Source organism: Salmo trutta, chromosome 2 (assembly GCF_901001165.1).
Source record: "Salmo trutta chromosome 2, fSalTru1.1, whole genome shotgun sequence".
In the NCBI taxonomy this organism is placed as follows: Eukaryota; Metazoa; Chordata; class Actinopteri; order Salmoniformes; family Salmonidae; genus Salmo; species Salmo trutta.
The window spans coordinates 14,411,195-14,430,287 of NC_042958.1; the positions used below are offsets into that span (position 1 = coordinate 14,411,195).

Genomic DNA, 19,093 nt, shown 5'->3' on the forward strand with positions numbered 1-19,093 from the left:
AGTATCCATGGTGATCATAGCTCTAGTCTGTCATTTCATGCTACCTGTCCAGATTCTTATGTATTATGCAAGGCTTCTGTGACTTTACACTGGCTGACTGTTCTTATCTGATCAGTCCTGGGTGAACACCATGCCCCCCAGACTGGCCCCATGTCCCTAAACGAGGTTACCATGGCATTCAGTTGTTATGTTGTATACAAGGGGAAGTGGCAGGCTGAATATTCATAATGTTTTGTTTCTTATAACACTAGCTCTTTTGATAGCAAAGTTGAGATAAAAGTAAAACATATTAGGACCTAGAATAAATGCAATTTATAGGGCCAACTAGTGCAATATGGAAGACTGTGGACCAAGGGAATGAAGCTGTCAAAACAACCCCACAATAACACTGGTGTGGCTCGGGAGTTAGCGAATGAAGGTAAGGTTCAATGACCCCTCAAAGGTGTGGCTAGCAAGGTTAATTTGCATAAGACACACGCCCTGCCCCCGAGAAAGCGCTGTCGTTTCGTTACCTCGCCATTCTTCAGGGCAACAGATCTGATTTCCGTTGCCACTGAACGTTCACGAGCTTGGCATCTAATAGAGCTTTTATCGAAGCTATCTATCTTTCTATAAATGGGCGGAGAGCTCTTGTTCCTATTGTTGGGCAAACCGCCTAACTTCCTGATTGCTTTGTGACGGCGCACAGGTTATAGTTCAGTCCAGCTGCCAGGCAGGTATACGTAACAACTGTTGGGAAAGAGCGAAATAGCTACAAAGTAAGTAAAACAACTTTAAAATTGACTTTTTTACTTGATTGGCAGCAAGTGACAGATTTTGATCTAAATTATGATTAGCTGTGCACAGTTTGGATTAGGCTAAAGAAACCGTGGTTCCATATGGCCGCTTTCTTGACTTGATTATGTTGCATGGGAAATAATATTAAATTGTTTTCTTTTGACTCGTAAGGGATCAACGATTGTTCAATCTCTCAAGTGATTTTTTAAGTAATCTACATTTCCTTATTACTCACCCCTTTCCCCCATTCACGTATTTTTTTAAATAACTTGTTGGGTCTTTTTTTGGGGGGGGCGCATCATGGTGTCCATAAACATTATGCTTTGTAGCTATTAGTCAATAGCTACAGTGTACAATTTCACTATGAGCATGGTACCAGCCATATTTTTGTCAGTTCTTTATAAAATTGTATTTAAAAAAAAATGTGTCTAGTCATAATTGAATTCCAATCAAAGGTGGAGCTAAATGTAATCCACACTGCATGTATTGTTTTGAATCCGGTGACATCAGTGTGGTAGAGTAAGGAGCAGGTTAGGGCTGTTTTGTTTCATTGAAACTAGGACACTGGAGGTGGTGTGAGATTCATGCACAGGTGGAAGATAGTTATCATGTTACAGGAAACCAGATAGAGGAATTCATCCTTATAATTTTAATTTTGATTGAGCTTTCGCACGTTATAACCTACAAAAAGCTGATTGGTGGTGACACTACCAGGAAAGCAGTTGCTTTTCCATGATAACAGAAATCTATTCAAGTGCCACTGTTTGCTGTGTACCAAGCTCCTCTCCCTCTCTCCTAGCCACTGAGTAGTTTGGCGCTGTGGCAGATGGTCAAGCAGCATTATGGCAATGACCTGGGCCTGAGGATTGTAGAGATAGAAAGTCTACAGACATCAGCAGAATCAACCACGCAGAAACACACCAGGTGAGGATGACTACTCACACACACCTGGATCGATCTCTCTCTCTCTCTCTCTCTCTCTCTCTCTCTCTCTCTCTCTCTCTCTCTCTCTCTCTCTCTCTCTCTCTCTCTCTCTCTCGGACTGCACAAAGAACAACATGCACTCACCTACATCTGTCTTAACTGACCCATTTCTTCAACCTGTTTACCCACCTGGTCCGTGGCAGCATGACTGTGAGGCCTGGTGGAGAGGACTCTGGGAGGCCGTCTACTCTGCGCCTCCAGCCGGGGGATCAGAGCTCCTTTGAGCCCACTGCGCCCCAGGGAGAGGACCTACCCTCACCCCTCGGACAGAGCTCCATCAACTCAGGAAACACGGTACGACACCTCTTTGAAGTCACATAGATCACATCATTACTCTTTTTGTTGACAAACCCCTGCTCCACAAACTTCAGACTTATCTAACATCACTGTTAAGATTTCAAATGACAAGTTATCGAACCCGTTCACAGGGTTGGTTAGCTCTGGAGACTCCTTTGGTGTCTAGAGAGTTAGGTAGATCAGCCTATAATTTCCTTGCACCTTACGTGCCGAATGATCTACAATACAGTTTAAAATTGGAGGAATTGGTGCCTCTAGGGCGTTTCAGGTTGTTAGGGGAACTTTTTACTGAAGAATGTGATTGTGTTTTGCTTGTTGTGTATAATAACCTGCATATAAATGTGTAGTTTAATGTGATTATTGTATTTCCATGTGTATTGTGGTGCTATACAGGCCTCATCTGGAAAATAGACCTCTGTCTCAGCATTGACTCCCTGTCAAAATAAAGGTTAAATACAAGTTCTCACACAAGGCTTGGATGATATCAAGTAATCGCCTTAGAGTCATGTTGTCTCCACATATTCTCTTCATTGTCTAATGAGTATTGCAAGTGAATGACCAGTCAGATTGATGACATTTATAGCAAGGCTTCCATAGTCAGGGAAGAGTGACATTGCCATTGTGTGTCCTACAGGATGATGCTTGCAGCACCTCGTCTCGGTGTACTCCTGACCCATCCCTGGACCGCTCTGCCCCGGAGCGGGTCTCCAAGCGCTCTGAGCTCTCTCTGGACCTCAACTCTAACTTGGACCGCTTCTCTGAACAGAGCGGCTCGGAGACTGCAGAGGAGGGTGAGAATGAACCCCCACTGTGTGTGTTCATTGGTTCTACCCAACAGGCATGCACATGGTAGTACTATTGACCCTCAAATGTGTTTGTTAAATGCATTCTACTTTAAAGTGATTGTTTTTGTTTTATGCTAGTGACCTGTTAAATGTGTTTGTAGAGGCAGTCCTCTGAGATCATGCTAACCCCCCCCCCCCATCTTTCTCCCTGCCTCTCCTGTAGAGGAGAGGGTGAGTGTCTCCCAGCAGCATGGCAGGCTCTATGTGAATACGGTTTTCAACATCAGTGCAGAAAAGATGTTTGAACTGCTCTTTACCGAATCCCACTTCATACGAAGATTCATGAATGCCAGGAAGATCACCAGTGAGTCATCTCCCCATCCACCCTGTTATAAGCCACAGTCCTCTCCTCTGACTAAGACGGACTAGACCTCACAAGCTATTTTTAAGTGTGACTGTCCGAGCGTTGTTCTAATGTGGTACCAAATAAAGTAGTAGATAGGTTAACACAAAACACGTGTGATTGTTGTCAGATGCCGTCCTGACACGGTGGCAGAGTGACGCGTCCGGCTCCATGAAGAGGAGTCTCAACTACACCATCACCATCACCAACCCTCTGGTGGGCAAGTTCTCCACCGCCACGGAGAACCAGGTGAGCCCAGGTCTGCACGGCGTGTGGCGGGTTTTTAGTAGTGTGTGCTGGTGTGTGGAATGTCTTTTCTCCAGAGTGTGTGTAACTCCTCTGTTGCCCTGTCAGATCCTGTACAAGGAGTTCAGGGAAGGTCAGTACTACCTCGTCGACTCGGAGGTCTACACACATGACGTCCCGTACCACGACTACTTCTACACTCAGAACCGCTACTGTATCATCCGCCATTCCAAACGCAAATGTCGACTCAGGTGAGCAGCAGAGACATCACAGCCTTTCGACATTGTTATCGGCTCAGTTTACTTTAGGGTAAAGACTTTCAGGGTATTGGGGTTGAGCTTCTCTCTGCGCTCACGGTCTCTTTGTTCAGTGCGATGTGCCTCTTACATGGTTTTTGTGTGTCAAAGACTAATCAATATCCCCTAGGAAAGGTCAATTCACTTCCAACTATTGCGGGCCGATGTCTTGTTGGTTCCCTTCTCCCTGATAGCTTTTAGTCAGAGTGAAAATCAGCACTGCTGTCTGTACAGCCCTCCATTACATTTTTCAGCTTTATTGGAGTCATTCCTCTAGTGGCATAAAGCTCATATCCTAGGTCTGTGACTTCATAGCACTTATTTGCTGTGTCCAGCGGTTGACAGACTTCTTTTAATAAATACTAAATGTTTGGTACTTCAGAGTTTATGGCTACTAATTACACATTACAGAATGTGAATATAGATCATTTGATTACTATTCAATTACAACTGTAGAGTTGATGTGCTGGTGTTGTGTGTTCAGGGTGTACACTGATGTGAAGTATAAGAAGCAGCCGTGGGGGCTGGTCAAGTCCTTCATCACCAAGAACTCCTGGAGTGGCCTGGAGGACTACTTCAGACACCTGGGTGGGCAGTAGGCTGCTGCAGCCCTGGAGATCTATTCTCTATATCTCTCTTTCCACTCCATCTTTAAGAATATCTGTATGTCTTGTCCCCTCTTTCTCTGTAGTTCTTCAAGTCTCTCCTTCTTGTTTGGCTGATCTCTCTGAGTGTATCTTCCTCTGAGAGCCGGTCTTCCTGCCTCCCCACTTCTCAATCTCCAATTAGTCTCTCTGCCTGTGAGTGTTGGGTTAGCCATAATAGGCCCATGCTCTCTTTGTATGTTGGTGCTTCACTGGTTTCTGTCCAGCTCCCTCTCTCCTATACTGTATAACGACCAATCTCCCAACCCTTCCTCTGCTCTTCTCTTACTCACCCTCTCCAGTCTCGTTAGTTTAGATCTGAATCAAAGCCCTGCACTCACACTGACAGTCCAACTCTCCTCATGAGATGTCGATTAGCACCCAACCTCCCTACAGACTGCACGGCAGTCCTCTCTACATCACCCCTACCACCTCTAGTCATCTATTGACCCCTGTCTTCCAAGACATTTGACACAACTTTTCCTTTGACCCTATGTCATCACAGAATCTGAGCTGATGGAAGAGGAGGCGGAGCTGAACCAGGGATGCGGAGACTCCGGTAAGATGATTGGCGGGTTGCGTCATTGGCGGAGAAGGACGTTCAGTCGGACACTACAGGAGCACCTGAAGCCCAGCAAGCAATACGAGCCCGACCTAGACCCTCACAGAGAGGGCAAGACGGGTACATACATGTTCTGTTTATTTAACAACCATCTTCTAACACATGGATAACATTACACATACTATATGAGGGCATTGCACAAACACTCAATCAGTCAAATGACCTACAATAGACACACAGTCATATGTCTTCCGTTCAAGCTGTTCCGCTCTCTCCCGGTTGTGTGTCAGATCCCATAGATATGAAGGGTCCACCTCGCTGGAACATCTCTACCATCATAGCTGGGATGAGTGTCATGTAAGTCGACACCACCAGTCAACACTCAAACGGTGTAGCTGTAAATCATCATGAACCTTTTCTATTGTCTCTGTGTGTGTACTTTCTTCAAATCAAATGTTATGTCACCCGTGCCAAATGCAACAGGTGTAGACCTTAGTGAAATGCTTACTGACAAGCCTTAACCAACAATGCAGTTTAAAAAGAAAATACCTAAAAAGAATAAGAAATAAAAGTAACAAATAATTAAAGACCAGCAGTAAAATAACAATAGCGAGGCTATATACAGGGGGTACCGATAGTCAATGTGCGGGGGCACCGGTTAGTCGAGGTAATATGTAGGGATGTGTGATATATCGTAATCGTCCGATATGAGCTAAAATGCCAACATCGGTATTGGCCAATGTCTAGTTTAATGCCCCGATGTGCAAAACCAATGACTAAACTGACGTGCATACCCAAATAACGTAGGTACGTGACGTAATGACGCCACGTACAATTTTGCGCTATACGTGCAACACAGCATTCCTAAACTAGCCCACAATGTCTGCTGTGTGGATCGAGCAGTTATTTCAAAGAGTAACAACATTTCAGCGAGACAACTCAAAGGTGAAATCCATTAAAGCCAAGATAATGGAATTCATTACCCTTGACTATCAACCGTTCTCTGTCATGGGTGATGTTGGCTTTAGCCGACTGGTCGAGTGCTGGTACACACTACCAAGTGCGCTATTTTTCAGATGTTTCCCTACCGGAGTTACACAGTAATAACGTCACTGCTATTAGCTTCATGACATACATACTATGGAACACCGTTTGGGTTTTTGCGTGTCAAAGCTGTACAAAAAAGTATGCTAACACCAGCCACGAACGATATCTTTACAATACCGTGTTGGTAATAAAGCATAGTTTGTTTGACTGCAACTTCTGGGGTAGCTAGCTTTAGCTTGGTACCTAGCTAGCACCAATACAACCAGCCTGAAAACAATGACCAGTAGAACCTGCAGTCATTTTCATTATTCTTAGCAATGATTTAGGAATCCTTGTGAGTAAGTATTAGCTAGGTTGCCACTTGTTGTTCGCCTATTGAAATTGAACTTCAGTTCATGAAAATAAATCGCTAGTCAGCAACTTAACCCTGTTGCCCAAAGCTAACGTTATAAGCAGCCAGCTAGCTTCATCTGGCTAGTGAGGCTCTACCGCACCGGGTTATGTGTTGTGAAGCTAGCCACAGTAAGGATTAGGCACAATAGTGGAATTTGCGGTTTGCCTTCAAAATAAGTGTCATTGACAGTAATCCAAATGAATACATAGTAGAATGGTGCTAGCTAACTATATAGCTACTGAAACAGATGTTGTGTTATTTGACACGACGCAAAGACCCAAACGGCGTTCCATAGAAATCCTGGTTGAGAATTAAACGACTGAACAACGAAACAGCACAGCAAGTAAGTGAAATAAAAAGGTTTTGATGATGTTTTACTGGTAATGGGGACATACGTAAATGCCAACAAAATAACTTTTTGGTCAGTGTGGTGTGTGTAACCTGTTATTTATCTAGGCAAGTCAGTAAAGAACAAATTCTTATTTACAATGATGGCCCGGACGACACTGGGCCAATTGTGCGCCGCACTATGGGACTTCCAATCACGGCTGGATGTGATACAGCCTGGATTTGAACAGGGACTGTGGTGACGCCTATTGCACTGAGATGTAGTGCCTTAGACCGCTGCATCTGTGTGTGTGTGTTAACTATTTAATTGTAGTAGAATGCTTAAAAGGCTGCTAAAATTGTAAATATCGGTATCGTTTTTTTTTTTGGCAAGGAACATATTGGATATCGGTATCGGCCAAAAATGTAATATCGGTGCATCACTAGTAATATGTACATGTAGGTAGAGTTATGCATAGTAAAGTGACTATGCATAGATAATAACAGAGTAGCAGCAGTGTAAAAGAGGGGGGGGGGGGGCAATGCAAATAGTCTGGGTAGCCATTTGATTAGATATTCAGGAGTCTTATGGCTTGGAGGTAGAAGCTGTTTAGAAGCCTCTTGGACCTAGACTTGGCGCTCCGGTACCGCTTGCTATGAGTACATTCTGCTTCATGAGCTCAAACAGTACTTAGGTGCAGTATATTAGCTAGGTGTGTGTTGAACTTAGCCAGGTAATCAGAAACCTCACTGCCTCTTTCTCTGGCTGTGTGTTCCCAGTCTGCTGATCCTAACAGTACTGAACCTGGGGCTGTTTTTTAAGCTGTGGGCCATGGAGGATGTGGCCAACCGCATGTACCTGAGCACCAAGCACCACCTCCGGGAGAGGACCGAGAGCAGGTAGGCTGCTGCACACCGGGCGACGGCCTGCACTTTTCACATTACATTTGATGTTTTAGTCATTTGGCAGACACTCTTATCCAGAGCGACTTAGTGTATTCATCTTATAATTTGGAAGTCGCTCTGGATAAGAGCGTCTGCTAAATGACGTAAATGTAAATGTAATCTTAAGATAGCTAGGTGAGACAACCACATATCACAGTCATAGTCAGTACATTTTTCCTCAATAAAGAAGCTATCAGCAAAGTCAGTGCTAGTAGGAAACGGCAGACAATCTATAACCTAAACTTTACCAAACACCTAACCCTAACAATTATAATCAATTAGAAAATAAATACAGTATATCGGTTTGCAGGTCAGCCACGTCCCCTTAGCATGCATCCAAGTCAGGAAAAACCTTCGTTCATCATTTCTTGGAGTAATCAATGATCTGACAGGATCGGGTTGTTGTGGAATTCTCTCTCTCTCTCGTCATGCTGACTATGTCTCCTCAGTTTTGCTGCTGACTTCTTTCCCGAACCGGCCCCAACATACAGGACCAGAGAGGAGACTTTGCTGCTGAAAGCAGTGCTGCAGGACTCCATTAACCTATTGGAGCAGGTCAGTCAAACGACCAGCTATGTTTGTGTTACAGGCTCCCGAATTCCTCCTGCAGGTGTTTCTGTGTCTGTACAGACAATGACAGTTTTTCCCCTCTTTTCCCCATAGCTCCGCAGTTCTCTGTCGCTGCTTCAGCAGAAATTTGTAACCAACAGAACAGCAATTCTGCAGTGACACCGTCACACCTGGCGACCTCACTACGCCCTCTGAAGCCTGGGGTTGTAAAGGCTACAGGGACACGCCTCTGAGGACTCTCTTGTAACCAGGGGTGTTGCTAAAGGGACGACTCATGCACAGACTTGTTACTGAGAGCAACAATGGTTCAAGTCCCAGGGCCTTTAATAGTGTGGTACCAGGTAGATGGATGTTTTAATTTTTATTTTATTTAACTAGGCAAGTCAGTCAAGAACAAATTCTTATCAAAGTTCTACTGTCGGCACTGCGCTGTGGAGGAAGAAAAAGGTTCCCAACCATCACCAACACTGGGAGACGACTGGGGTTTATGTAGGGTTCTGTTTTCAGTTTGGTAGTTCTTTATTCTTCCTTAATGTTGGTGCTGGGTTTACTGTGATTAAGTTAGAAGTTCTACTGCATGCCTCACTGTGTACTGCGTACCCCTTCGATTGACAAGCCAATCACAGCAGATGTGAGCCGATGGTGTGATGAGCACAGCAGATGAGAGCCAATGTTTTGATAGAAATGAATGCCAATGTAAGGAATCCATGAAATATTTTTACTTTTTGCACAGTGCCTTGTGTACTTTTTATGGTTTTTAGATTAATTTTGAATCTTATTTTTTTTCAATTAGAAGGCTTTCAGAAAGTAATTTTAATAGTTTATTTGGATGCCCATGGGTTTCTGCTCTTGTGAAAATGTGAATAAATATGCAGTTGAGAAGATGAAAAAATGTTAGCCTTGGATGGTTTGGGGTTTTTCAGCTGGTTTGTAGATGTACAGCAGACCTCAATATCAGGGTTGTGTTCAGAAGGGTGCAATGTTCTGAACGCTGCAGATATAAATGCCTTTTATAGACCTGTCATGTAACCTTATTCTACATGAGTTTGTTCTACATAATATTTTTTTATCTGAACGTTCTATAACATTGCACCCCACTGAACGTGACCCAGGTGAACTTTCTCAGGAGCATTTGGTTAGAACCAAAACATCCCGATTGAATAATACTTATTACATTTTGTTAATCCTGATAGCTGTCCCATGTAGGCTAGGCTAGGCTAGGCTAGAGGGTTAGTGGCTGTTGTGGAATTAATATTCCATCCACATGCCAAACCCATTCAAGAAGCCACAGCACTAAAATGCTGCACTGCTTTTGTGTACGTCCACTAGAAGAATGTGACCACCACAAGTTTGGTCTGGACTCTGAGTTGAATCCACACTAGTGCCTTTTTAACTTTGTTTGAATTGTTATTATTGTAAATTACAATTTACAATGACAAATGTTCATTTTGTGCAGCATATACCACTCATTTCTGTGTGTGGCGGTATAGCTTCAGACTATGTAACGCCCATCCTTATCTTTTAAATAAAAGCACAGGAATCTTCTTACCGTTGTTACATGGAATCAATGTGAACCATTGGATGTGAATAGTTTATACACACACACACACACACACACACTGTATAATTTTTTGGCTATTTTGTACATTTGTTAGACAAAGATGTAATGTATTGTTGCTTTGAATAAAGAAACACTTTCCTGCCGTGTTAGTCTTCTCAATGTATTGTAAGATAGGGACATGTTATGATCACGGTCAGGCTAAAAGCACTCTACAGTCAGCATAACCCATCTTTCTACTTTTAACCTACTGCTCTAATCACATTTGTGAATGTGATTAGAGTGAGTTTGAGGTTACTTCACTCTATCAGTACAAATGCCTGGTTGTAGTAAAACTATTAGACTTGTAACCAAGATGCAGTATATTTAGTTACAGTAGTTGAGGAAAGTCCTTGTGTAAAACCATTAAAAATGTATTGGCATCATTGCTGTGGCTGTTTAAATATACTCTGTCAGAAGAGACAACCGACATTAAACAAACCGGGGAAGTAAATACTTTTGATCTGATCTAATTGGCTACTTTCCAGATCATAGGAAATCCACCATAGCTCAACACCTCCAATGTCACAGAAAGGAGCCTTAGCTCTCCAGTTGATAGATTATACTTTGCCAACAACTGATCTGTGACCTTTTCTGAAACAACTTGGCTTTGGGACCCAAAATAGCCTTCCCCATAACATTTGACACTAGTCATTTAGCAGACGCTCTTATCCAGCGCTACATGAGTGCATACATTTTCCTTCGAAAATATGTCTCTGGGTTGAACAGTTAAAATAAGCTTAATGTTTGCGTATTTAATTGAACATGCTATTGTTGATAGACAGTACCATTGTCTTGATTCAGATTGGTAAAAATTCATTTGCGGGAAATAAAGGGTTACCTCCTCTATTGACGTCAGAAGTATGAAGGAGAAACGGACTCCGCCACTCCACAGCACAGGCAGTCGTGTTGCCGCCTACTGACGAGACAACCCCAGCGACAGAGGAGGAGGAGTAGGCTATGTGTGGACCTCTGTCCGCTCTTCATACCTACATACATACATACCTACATACATACATACATACATACCAGCGGAAAATACTATGTGTTGAAAAGTTGCATGGGGTGACTATGGGGTTCCAGCGCTTTCCATAGTAGCCTCTACAGCAGTGACGCGCGCGGTCTGGGATAGGAATGACTTCAACATCGGAAGGGAGACGAAATAGCCTACATACCTTGTTGGATTAACAACATATTAGAATAAACCTCCAACAGGACAGTCGGGCAGGTAGGCTACGTGATTTGCATAGCTACATTCAGTTTACATTTTTAGGCATGTGCGGTTGTGAGCAACGTTGTCCTGAGGCCAGGCTCATTTCCTAGCCAGTTCAGTAGGCAGTTCCTAATGTACCCTAGCCTACATTTTGTTACGGAAGTAGGTGCCTGTAGGTAGGCCATATGACTTTTCATAAACTACATGAATACCAGTTGTTATTTTCTATTACACGAGACATGTCTGTTCTATTCACAAGGGGGTTAAGTAGAGTCAAATGATAGCCAGCTATCCTTTACGCAACGATGGGCTGGCTACTTTGTATCAACTGTCAAGACGGCGACATTGTATCCAGAAGTTTAAGCAGGTTGTCTAATTGTCTGTTACTCAGGGCAGGTTCCAGGCATAAGCGGTCCCCAAATTTTTTTTAGGTACTCAGTTTGTCTCAACATACTAATGCGTATAGTATAATACACCAGGTGCCATTTCGAAATGCAGCAGATTTTCTCTTGTCAGGCACTGACAGTCACTCAATTAGCCATGTCAGCAAATCATTTTTACATTGGTAGTTAGTCTAGCCAGCTATCTAAACTTGTAGTAATCATAACGGAATACCAACCGGGCACACAGGGCACGTGCCCAGAGGCTACAACAATCTATATTAGATTGGTAGTAGCAAAAACATCAAGGCTAAATGCATTCACTATTCTCTGTATAGGCTAACCCAGAATTAAACCCGTGGGCTTCATTTTCTAGGAAATTGGTAACCTTTTGAGGAGGGAAAGGCCTTTACTAGATGGCAATTCCATTGGCCTGCGAATGCCACAACATATGTGGTTGATAGGCTGTTCAGCAGTCCCCTTCACAGACTAGCTGGAAGACAGCCCAATTTGTCGCCACGCGGTCGAGCCCAAATTGGTAGCAATGTCCTCTGCGCAAGGGCGCATTGGAGACCCACGAGAAACGAGCCTCTCCCGCTCAAATCAGTTGGTTCGGATTTCCAATTACAGCCAATACCATATAGAGCTAACAATGAATCTCCCTTCTCATCCTCCTCCTAGCCCCCCTCATTTGAAAGACATCTCCCACTGCAGAAGGGGTGGTTTGCACTGAGCAAAAATAAATAGTCTAATTTATCTGGTACCTGGGGAGGCATCGACCTTGCTTCCTGTGACTGAGGAGGTTATTGTTATAAAGGACCGTTAACCACGACTCCCTGCCACACATTTACCTCCATCTATGTGCATCCCCATGAGATTAGGACACACGCACACACCAACCCACACTCGCTCACCCTTCATCTCTGCAGGAGACTGAAAACCTTCCAGGCTGACTGGCTGTCTGTCATGAAGAAGCGAGCCAATGAGGCGTTGGAGCTGGATGAGCCTCTGTGCTGCTGTGAGTATGTGGACCGTCAGGGGGGGCGGAGCCATGTGGCAGCCTGCTGCTGTGACTGTGAGGACCTGGACGATGCCTGTGACAGGTGAGGGAGTGGCTTACCCATCTACGGCCAGTTACCTTCACATTCTTAGCTAAATATTCTTCATCCAGTTTGGCATCACATCAGAAACTAAATGTCTGCTTCTCTCCCTCAGATGGCTGAAGAAAGAGCCCCAGAAGGCAGATTCACTGTCCCGTCTGGTTACCATGGTGAGCGACCGCCTCCGTGTTCCCTGGTTCTGGGGCGGAGCCCGGCGTGTTGATCTATCGGTGCTGCCCCCACTGCTCCTACTTCCTGTCCTCCTACACATCGCAGCCCTTCACTTCCTGTTGGGCATGGTGGTTCTGACCACTCTACCGGTACTGGTTCTATGGTACTACTACGTCATCCACCGTAAGAAGGGCCGGACTCTGTTCTTCCTCAGCCTGGCCCTGTTCTCCCTGGGCTACATGTACTACCTCTTCCTCACCGAGGTCTTCCCCAGGGGGGGTGTAGGGCTGACCCAGCTGGGTACAGTGACCCTTGGGGTGGCCCTCACTCTGGCCTCACTCATCCACACCAAGAGAGAGCCCGGCTACGTACTGCCTCACACGGCCGACGTCCACAGCACGGTGACCTATCACAGCTCACCTTCGGACAGAGACCCCGCCCACACCGGCCTCAATGGGGTCGGGCAGGAAGTGGTGCTAGCCAATCGGGGGAGTGGGTCGGAGCAGCAGGGCCAAGGGGTGGAGCAGAGGGAGAGTGGGCGGAGCAGGAAGTGGTGCTCTACGTGCAGGGTGGTGCGGCCCCCCAGGGCGGGACACTGCAGGATCTGTGGTGTCTGTGTCCTGAGGCTGGACCACCACTGTGTCTGGTGGGTCCTCTTAAAAACACCTTTGTCTGTCTGGAAAGGAGGCCCTTCTCTGTAATTTAGTACACACGCCATGTCTAAGCAGTGCCATGCCAGGCCTAAGAAGCAACGTTTAAGCAATTATCAGTGACATTATCTTGCCTCTGTGTCATCAGCCATAGGCTTGTGTTTCTGAGTCACACTGATCTGTAACGCACACAATCGTGCAAAAAATATATATAATTCAATCACTCGTACAGATGTGTGTGTGTGTGTGTGTGTGTGTTTGGAGTAATCATGGGTTCTAAGTAACTCTTACATTGTATTCGTTAAGCAGCAGATGCTCTCATCCAAATTACAAATCAGAGCTGTACTGTGTGTTTGTGTGTTTGGTTTAACCGCATGGTCTCAGTACTGTGTATTGTCTGTCTTTCTGTGTGTCGTGTCTGTCATGTCGCCACTGTGGCAGGATAAATAGTTGTGTGGGCCAGGCCAATCACCGCAGCTTCCTGTCGACACTCCTCCTCTTCCTGTTGACCTCTCTGTATGGGATCAGTCTGGTGCTGCGCAGCGTGTGTCCCCAACAGAACCTGCTCAGCGCCCTGCTCTACTGCCCAGGTGTCTACAATCAGTACAGGTAACAGGGATGCACAGGACACACCTACCCCATTTGTAGACACAAACTACCGTAGCGCCTATTGACGACAGTATCTTCTGACTGGGGGAGTTTGATAAGAGCCCTGCCGGTTGGTCTAAACATTAAGACTCACCGCTTGCGGTACTGTTTTGGAAACATAAGGAACGTTTCTTTCATATCAGGGATAAAAAAAGGTAAATGACTTCACACCTTTTGTAGGGTTTGGGTTAGTGTTCCCACATGGCCATATCACCATGTTACAGGAAGACATAGCTGATTAGCACAGGTGGCAGCTATCCAGTGTGCTCCAAACACCTGTGTGTAAGCTAACTGGGGAGGAAGTGTAGTTCCTCAGCTGGAGGCACACCGTGTATAGATCTGTTTAAAGCTGCTACAGTAAGTGTATATTTTTTATTTGAAAGATTCTTTCCCGCTGACATGAAAGATAAGGGGCATATCAGCATATGTTTCAAAAACCATTTAGAAAGCAGTGATTATTGATGTTTTCTAAACGTTATAACACAGCGTCGTAATTGTAGTTTACACGGAGCCAAATGTGGGCGAATGTAACGGCTGAAAACCCAACATACAGTGAAGATGGGTTTTTGAGCGCTAACGCACACAATCGTGTCCAGAATCACCAACAAACTAACATGGTCCTAGCCCACCAAGACAGTCGTGAAGAGGGCACAACAAAACCTATTCCACCTCAGGAAACTGAAAAGATTTGGCATGGGTCCTACAGCTGCACCATCGAGAGCATCCTGACTGGTTGCGTCACTGCCTGGTATGGCAACTGCTTGGCCTCTGACCGCAAGGCACTACAGAGGGTAGTGCGTACGGCCCAGTACATCACTGGGGCCAAGCTTCCTGCCATCCAGGACCTCTATACCAGGCGGTGTCAGAGGAAGGCCCTAAAAATTGTCAGACTCCAGCGCTGGAGCGCCAAGTCTAGGACCAAGAGGCTTCTAAACAGCTTCTACCCCCAAGCCATAAGACTCCTGAACATCAAATCAAATGGCTACCCAGACTATTTGCATTGCCCCCCCTCCACCCCCTCTTTTACGTTGCTGCTACTCTCTGTTTATTATCTATGCATAGTCACTTTAATAACTCTACCTGCATGTACATATTACCTCGACTAACCGGTGCCCCCGCACATTGACTCTGTACCGGTACCACCTGTATATAGCCTCGCTATTGTTATTTTACTGCTGGTCTTTAATTATTTGTGACTTTTTTCTTTTTTTTTTGTTATTTTTCTTAAAACTGCATTGTTGGTTAAGGGCTTGTAAGTAAGCATTTCACTGTAAGGTCTACACCTGTTGTATTTGGCGTATGTGACAAATACAATTTGATTTTATTTGCAGTATATGATGCACACACACATGATTAGCTCACTCACACACACTATTAGGCATTAGAGGCTAAAATGAGCCTGTGAAATGAGGCGGTGTTGGTCAATAGTGTCCTAAAATACCCACTGGCACACAGCCAAATGGCTTCCTGGTCATTCTATAAGGGAACACGGGATTTTTAATTGCATCAATTCAGTCTTTTCTCTATCTGGGACATTTAAGCTGTGAGGTTTTGAAATAGCCAGGTATTTATAGGGGTAATGTAGGTTAATAAACATTTCTATAAGAGATTTCATCATCGTATCTCACCCAACCAGGCCTACTTCTTTATCAACCACTGACCCAGATTTACAGAGCAGTTACTGAATGTGGCTCTGCCGGGTTTATTGTGTAAGAGTGAATGTGTCTGGTTGCTGATGATGTGCGTTTTGATGTGATGTGTGTGTAGAGTCGTTCCATGTCATTTCAACAAGCCATGACACCCACCATCTCAGATTCTTCTGAAATCATTTCTGTAGTTAGAAACAGATAAGATCAGCATTCCTGAAACATTATTTTGTTGGAAATATAATTAGATCTCTGAGAAATTAAGCTAATTGATTGCACCCAAATTGTCCATTTTAATTTATAGGGTTCATATAATATTAAATGAAAATATTACCTAACATCTGATTTGGACCCTACTTTTTTTAAACAATGAGTAAGACATGAGGAATCCAAAGACATTGTCAAAAGCAACCCACGGACCCCCCCCCCCACACCAATTCCACTCCAACAAGGAAAAACTGTTCCGAAAAAAATCAGTTCTCTATATGTATTACATTTATTTAATATCATATGGGTCATATACATTAAAATGGCCAATCTGGTTGCAATCAATTATCTTAATTTCTCAAAATCAAATTATATTTCAACAAAATAATATTCTAGGAATGGTAATCTTATCTATTTCTAACAACCAAAACAATTTCAGAACAAATTTGAGGGTTGTGGGCTAGTGGCTAGGGATTTTCAGGAATATATGAGTAATATTAGTGTCTAAAGTGTGTGTGTGTTCCAGCTCGGCACTGTGTTTCACCTGTGCGTGGTACAGCAGCATAGTGACGGGTGGCCTGCTACACCTGCTGGTCCTGCAGCTCATCAACGTCAGCTACAACGTGACGGAGCGAGAGGTGCGCATCGCCCTCCGAGACAAGACCGCCCGCAGCCACTACTGGGGCCTCGTCGTTGACACGGGAGTCTACTCACATGGTTTCCGTGGCAACTGGGCAGAGTTCCTGACAATGGGAGAAGGCCTGCACACACCCTCACCCAGTCTCACTGACTTGGTGTAGCTGAGCTGCTCATCATCGTCATTACACCTTTAGAAGTGACTGATCAATTGGACGATCCAGGTAGAAGTTGCCCACAGAAACAGATCTAGGATCATTTTACCCTCATACCACAGGAGGCTGCTGAGGGGAGGACAGCTCATAATAATGGCTGTAACAGCTCAAATGGAATGGCATCAAACACGTGGAAACCGTGTGTTTGATGTATTTGATACCATTCCACTAATGCTGCTCCATCCATTACCACGAGCCCGTTCTCCCCAATTAAGGTGCCACCTACCTCCTGTGCCTCAAAGCATCCTGACTTGAACCATAAGGGGGAAGAACACAAAACAGACCTTGGATCAGTGTCTAGGGGTAACTTCACCCTCAGTGATTATGGGCTAGAGTTGAAGGATGCATCTGCTGTACTGTCTTTCACCAACTGATGGCAGCATATCTCCACACCTCAGACTTCTGACTGCCATCACCTTCTCTCCTCAGATGTCCCAAATATTTATATATACACTAGATGACTGACAGGAGGCACTGTATTGAAGCACCTCCATCTTGGCACTGCCCCACCATTGTAAAAAATATTTTGCAAACTATAGAAATGCATTTACCAAATGTCTACATTAGTTTTTGCAACGTTTATTCTGTTACAGACACCTTAATGCATCGTTTTCCAAGCTCGGTCATCAGGAACCCAACGTGTGCATGTTTTGGTTTTTGCCCTAGCACTACACAGCTGATTCAATTGATCAAAGCTTGATGATTAGTTGGGTATTTGAATCAGCTGTGTAATGCTACGGCAAAAACCAAAATGTGCAGCCCTTAGGATCCCGAGGACCATGTTTGGGAAACCCTGCTAATAAATTACACTGAACAAAAACATAAACGCCACATGTAATGTGTTGGTCCCATGTTTCATGAGCTGAAATGTAAGAATCCCAGACATTTTCCAAATGTACAAAAAGCATATTTCTCTCAAATTGTGTTTACATCCCTATTAGTGAGCATTTCTCCTTTGACAATATAATCCATCCACCTGACAGGTGTGGTATATCAAGACACTGATTAAACAGCAGGATAAATTACACAGGTGCACCTTGTGCTGGGGACAATAAAAGGCCACTTTAAAATGTGCAGTTTTGTCACACAACACAATGCCACAGATGTTTTGAGGGAGTGTGCAATTGTTATGCTGACTGCAGGAATGTCCGCCAGAGCTGTTGCAAGAGAACTGAATGTTAATTTCTCTACCATGAGCTGCCTCTGTCGTTTTTTTTTAAGTACTAATGTTACTGTGAACAAGTACAGAAAAAATCCTAAATACACATAATTTTGATCCTGAAACATTTAAATGAAATACTGTAGAATTCCATAAATTCCTATGGAGGACTACAGATACTGGTGAGTGCCAATATGGCTGACCGGTGACTTCAAAGTCTCTCATTGGCGAATACATAGCAACAGCAATCCAGGGTTTATACTGTATAAATCATTGGTATCGCCACAGTCCGTGTCATGGTGAAACGTACACTCCTGTAGATCTGAAATAGTTTCATGGTGAAACTTGCTAGCCAAACGAATAAACAAGGTGAATCAATTCAGGATTCTTGAAAGTCAGGAAAATCCTTGTCCTGCAAAGAACCATTATTTTTAAAGTTGTAAAAATAGATTTAGCAGCTGTAGGTATTTATAATTACATGTGGAGTGGAGCTTGATCATTGATGACATCACGTGCACTGTGTAGGACCTTAAATTATTCTGCAATCATGATTTATTCGAAAAACACAATTTCCATTATTTGTCGCAATAAAGAAAGTTTGACTAAATAAAAATCTACCCCTGTCGAACGAATAAAAGTGTCGTCAATGTTTAGAACATTTTTCCTATACTGTATCTGCCGTTTCCATTAGGCTACACACGTTTTCTGGCATCATTGTTTATTTCCCCAAATAAACCTGTAAATGGGAACCCTGCCTACAGTGATCGGTTCTGTTGTGAAGTAGCGCCCAAGTCAATACCCTGTCCCTGAGCTAAACCACTTCCTACAATAACACAACCACGTATGGTACCGGGACTGACAGCCCCAATCTCATCTCTACCTTTCCTTTTTTTTTTTTTTTTTATCTCTGCTTGATCTTGTCTCCCATTATTGGGTTGCAATTATTCCATGCAACTTTCATCCCTCCATCGATCGTTTTAACATTAATTATCTCGCCTTCCTCATTTTCCTCACACAATTTCTTTCCAGGGTCCTTCCTGTTATTTCCATGACTGATCAAAACTCGTTTTCTCATGGCTCTCTCTTGTCCCTCTGAAGCAGATGAGCAATTTGATGAGGAATTTGTTTGGAACATCGAATCGCAACACATATCGTATCTGCACCTAAGTATCGTGATAATATAATATCGTGATC

At 44.0% G+C, this 19,093-nt stretch overlaps 2 protein-coding genes across 3 annotated transcripts; both read left to right on the top strand.

The window, feature by feature from the left end:
- Nucleotides 1-483: 483 nt before the first annotated feature.
- Nucleotides 484-9,980, top strand: LOC115151444 (protein Aster-C). The gene is made up of 13 exons (XM_029695381.1): nt 484-758; nt 1,577-1,701; nt 1,905-2,055; nt 2,693-2,849; nt 3,067-3,207; nt 3,377-3,495; nt 3,601-3,743; nt 4,273-4,376; nt 4,938-5,114; nt 5,285-5,351; nt 7,543-7,662; nt 8,157-8,262; nt 8,371-9,980. Exons 2-13 carry the CDS (start codon nt 1,604-1,606, stop codon nt 8,434-8,436), a joined length of 1,449 nt encoding a protein of 482 aa, XP_029551241.1. The 5' UTR covers nt 484-758; nt 1,577-1,603; the 3' UTR covers nt 8,437-9,980.
- A 767-nt stretch (nt 9,981-10,747) lies between these two features.
- On the top strand, nt 10,748-17,282 carry zdhhc23b (zDHHC palmitoyltransferase 23b). 2 transcript variants are annotated; one of them, XM_029695403.1, is made up of 5 exons: nt 10,748-11,102; nt 12,397-12,570; nt 12,683-13,384; nt 13,839-13,997; nt 16,416-17,282. In XM_029695403.1, exons 2-5 carry the CDS (start codon nt 12,434-12,436, stop codon nt 16,687-16,689), a joined length of 1,272 nt encoding a protein of 423 aa, XP_029551263.1. In that variant the 5' UTR covers nt 10,748-11,102; nt 12,397-12,433; the 3' UTR covers nt 16,690-17,282. The 2 variants fall into 2 exon arrangements, with proteins under 2 accessions (XP_029551263.1, XP_029551254.1); XM_029695394.1 differs by having other exon boundaries at nt 10,749-11,102; nt 13,830-13,997.
- Nucleotides 17,283-19,093: the final 1,811 nt, after the last annotated feature.

Bases quoted from the DNA above. Each gene is read 5' to 3' on its own strand.
- LOC115151444 (XM_029695381.1), top strand. From the start codon at position 1,604: ATGGTCAAGCAGCATTATGGCAATGACCTGGGCCTGAGGATTGTAGAG. The intron at 4,377-4,937 runs GTGGGCAGTAGG...ATGTCATCACAG, and splicing joins GGACTACTTCAGACACCTGG to AATCTGAGCTGATGGAAGAG. The intron at 7,663-8,156 runs GTAGGCTGCTGC...ATGTCTCCTCAG, and splicing joins CGGGAGAGGACCGAGAGCAG to TTTTGCTGCTGACTTCTTTC.
- zdhhc23b (XM_029695394.1), top strand. From the start codon at position 12,434: ATGAAGAAGCGAGCCAATGAGGCGTTGGAGCTGGATGAGCCTCTGTGC. The intron at 13,385-13,829 runs GTGGGTCCTCTT...CCACTGTGGCAG, and splicing joins CTGGACCACCACTGTGTCTG to GATAAATAGTTGTGTGGGCC. The intron at 13,998-16,415 runs GTAACAGGGATG...TGTGTGTTCCAG, and splicing joins GGTGTCTACAATCAGTACAG to CTCGGCACTGTGTTTCACCT.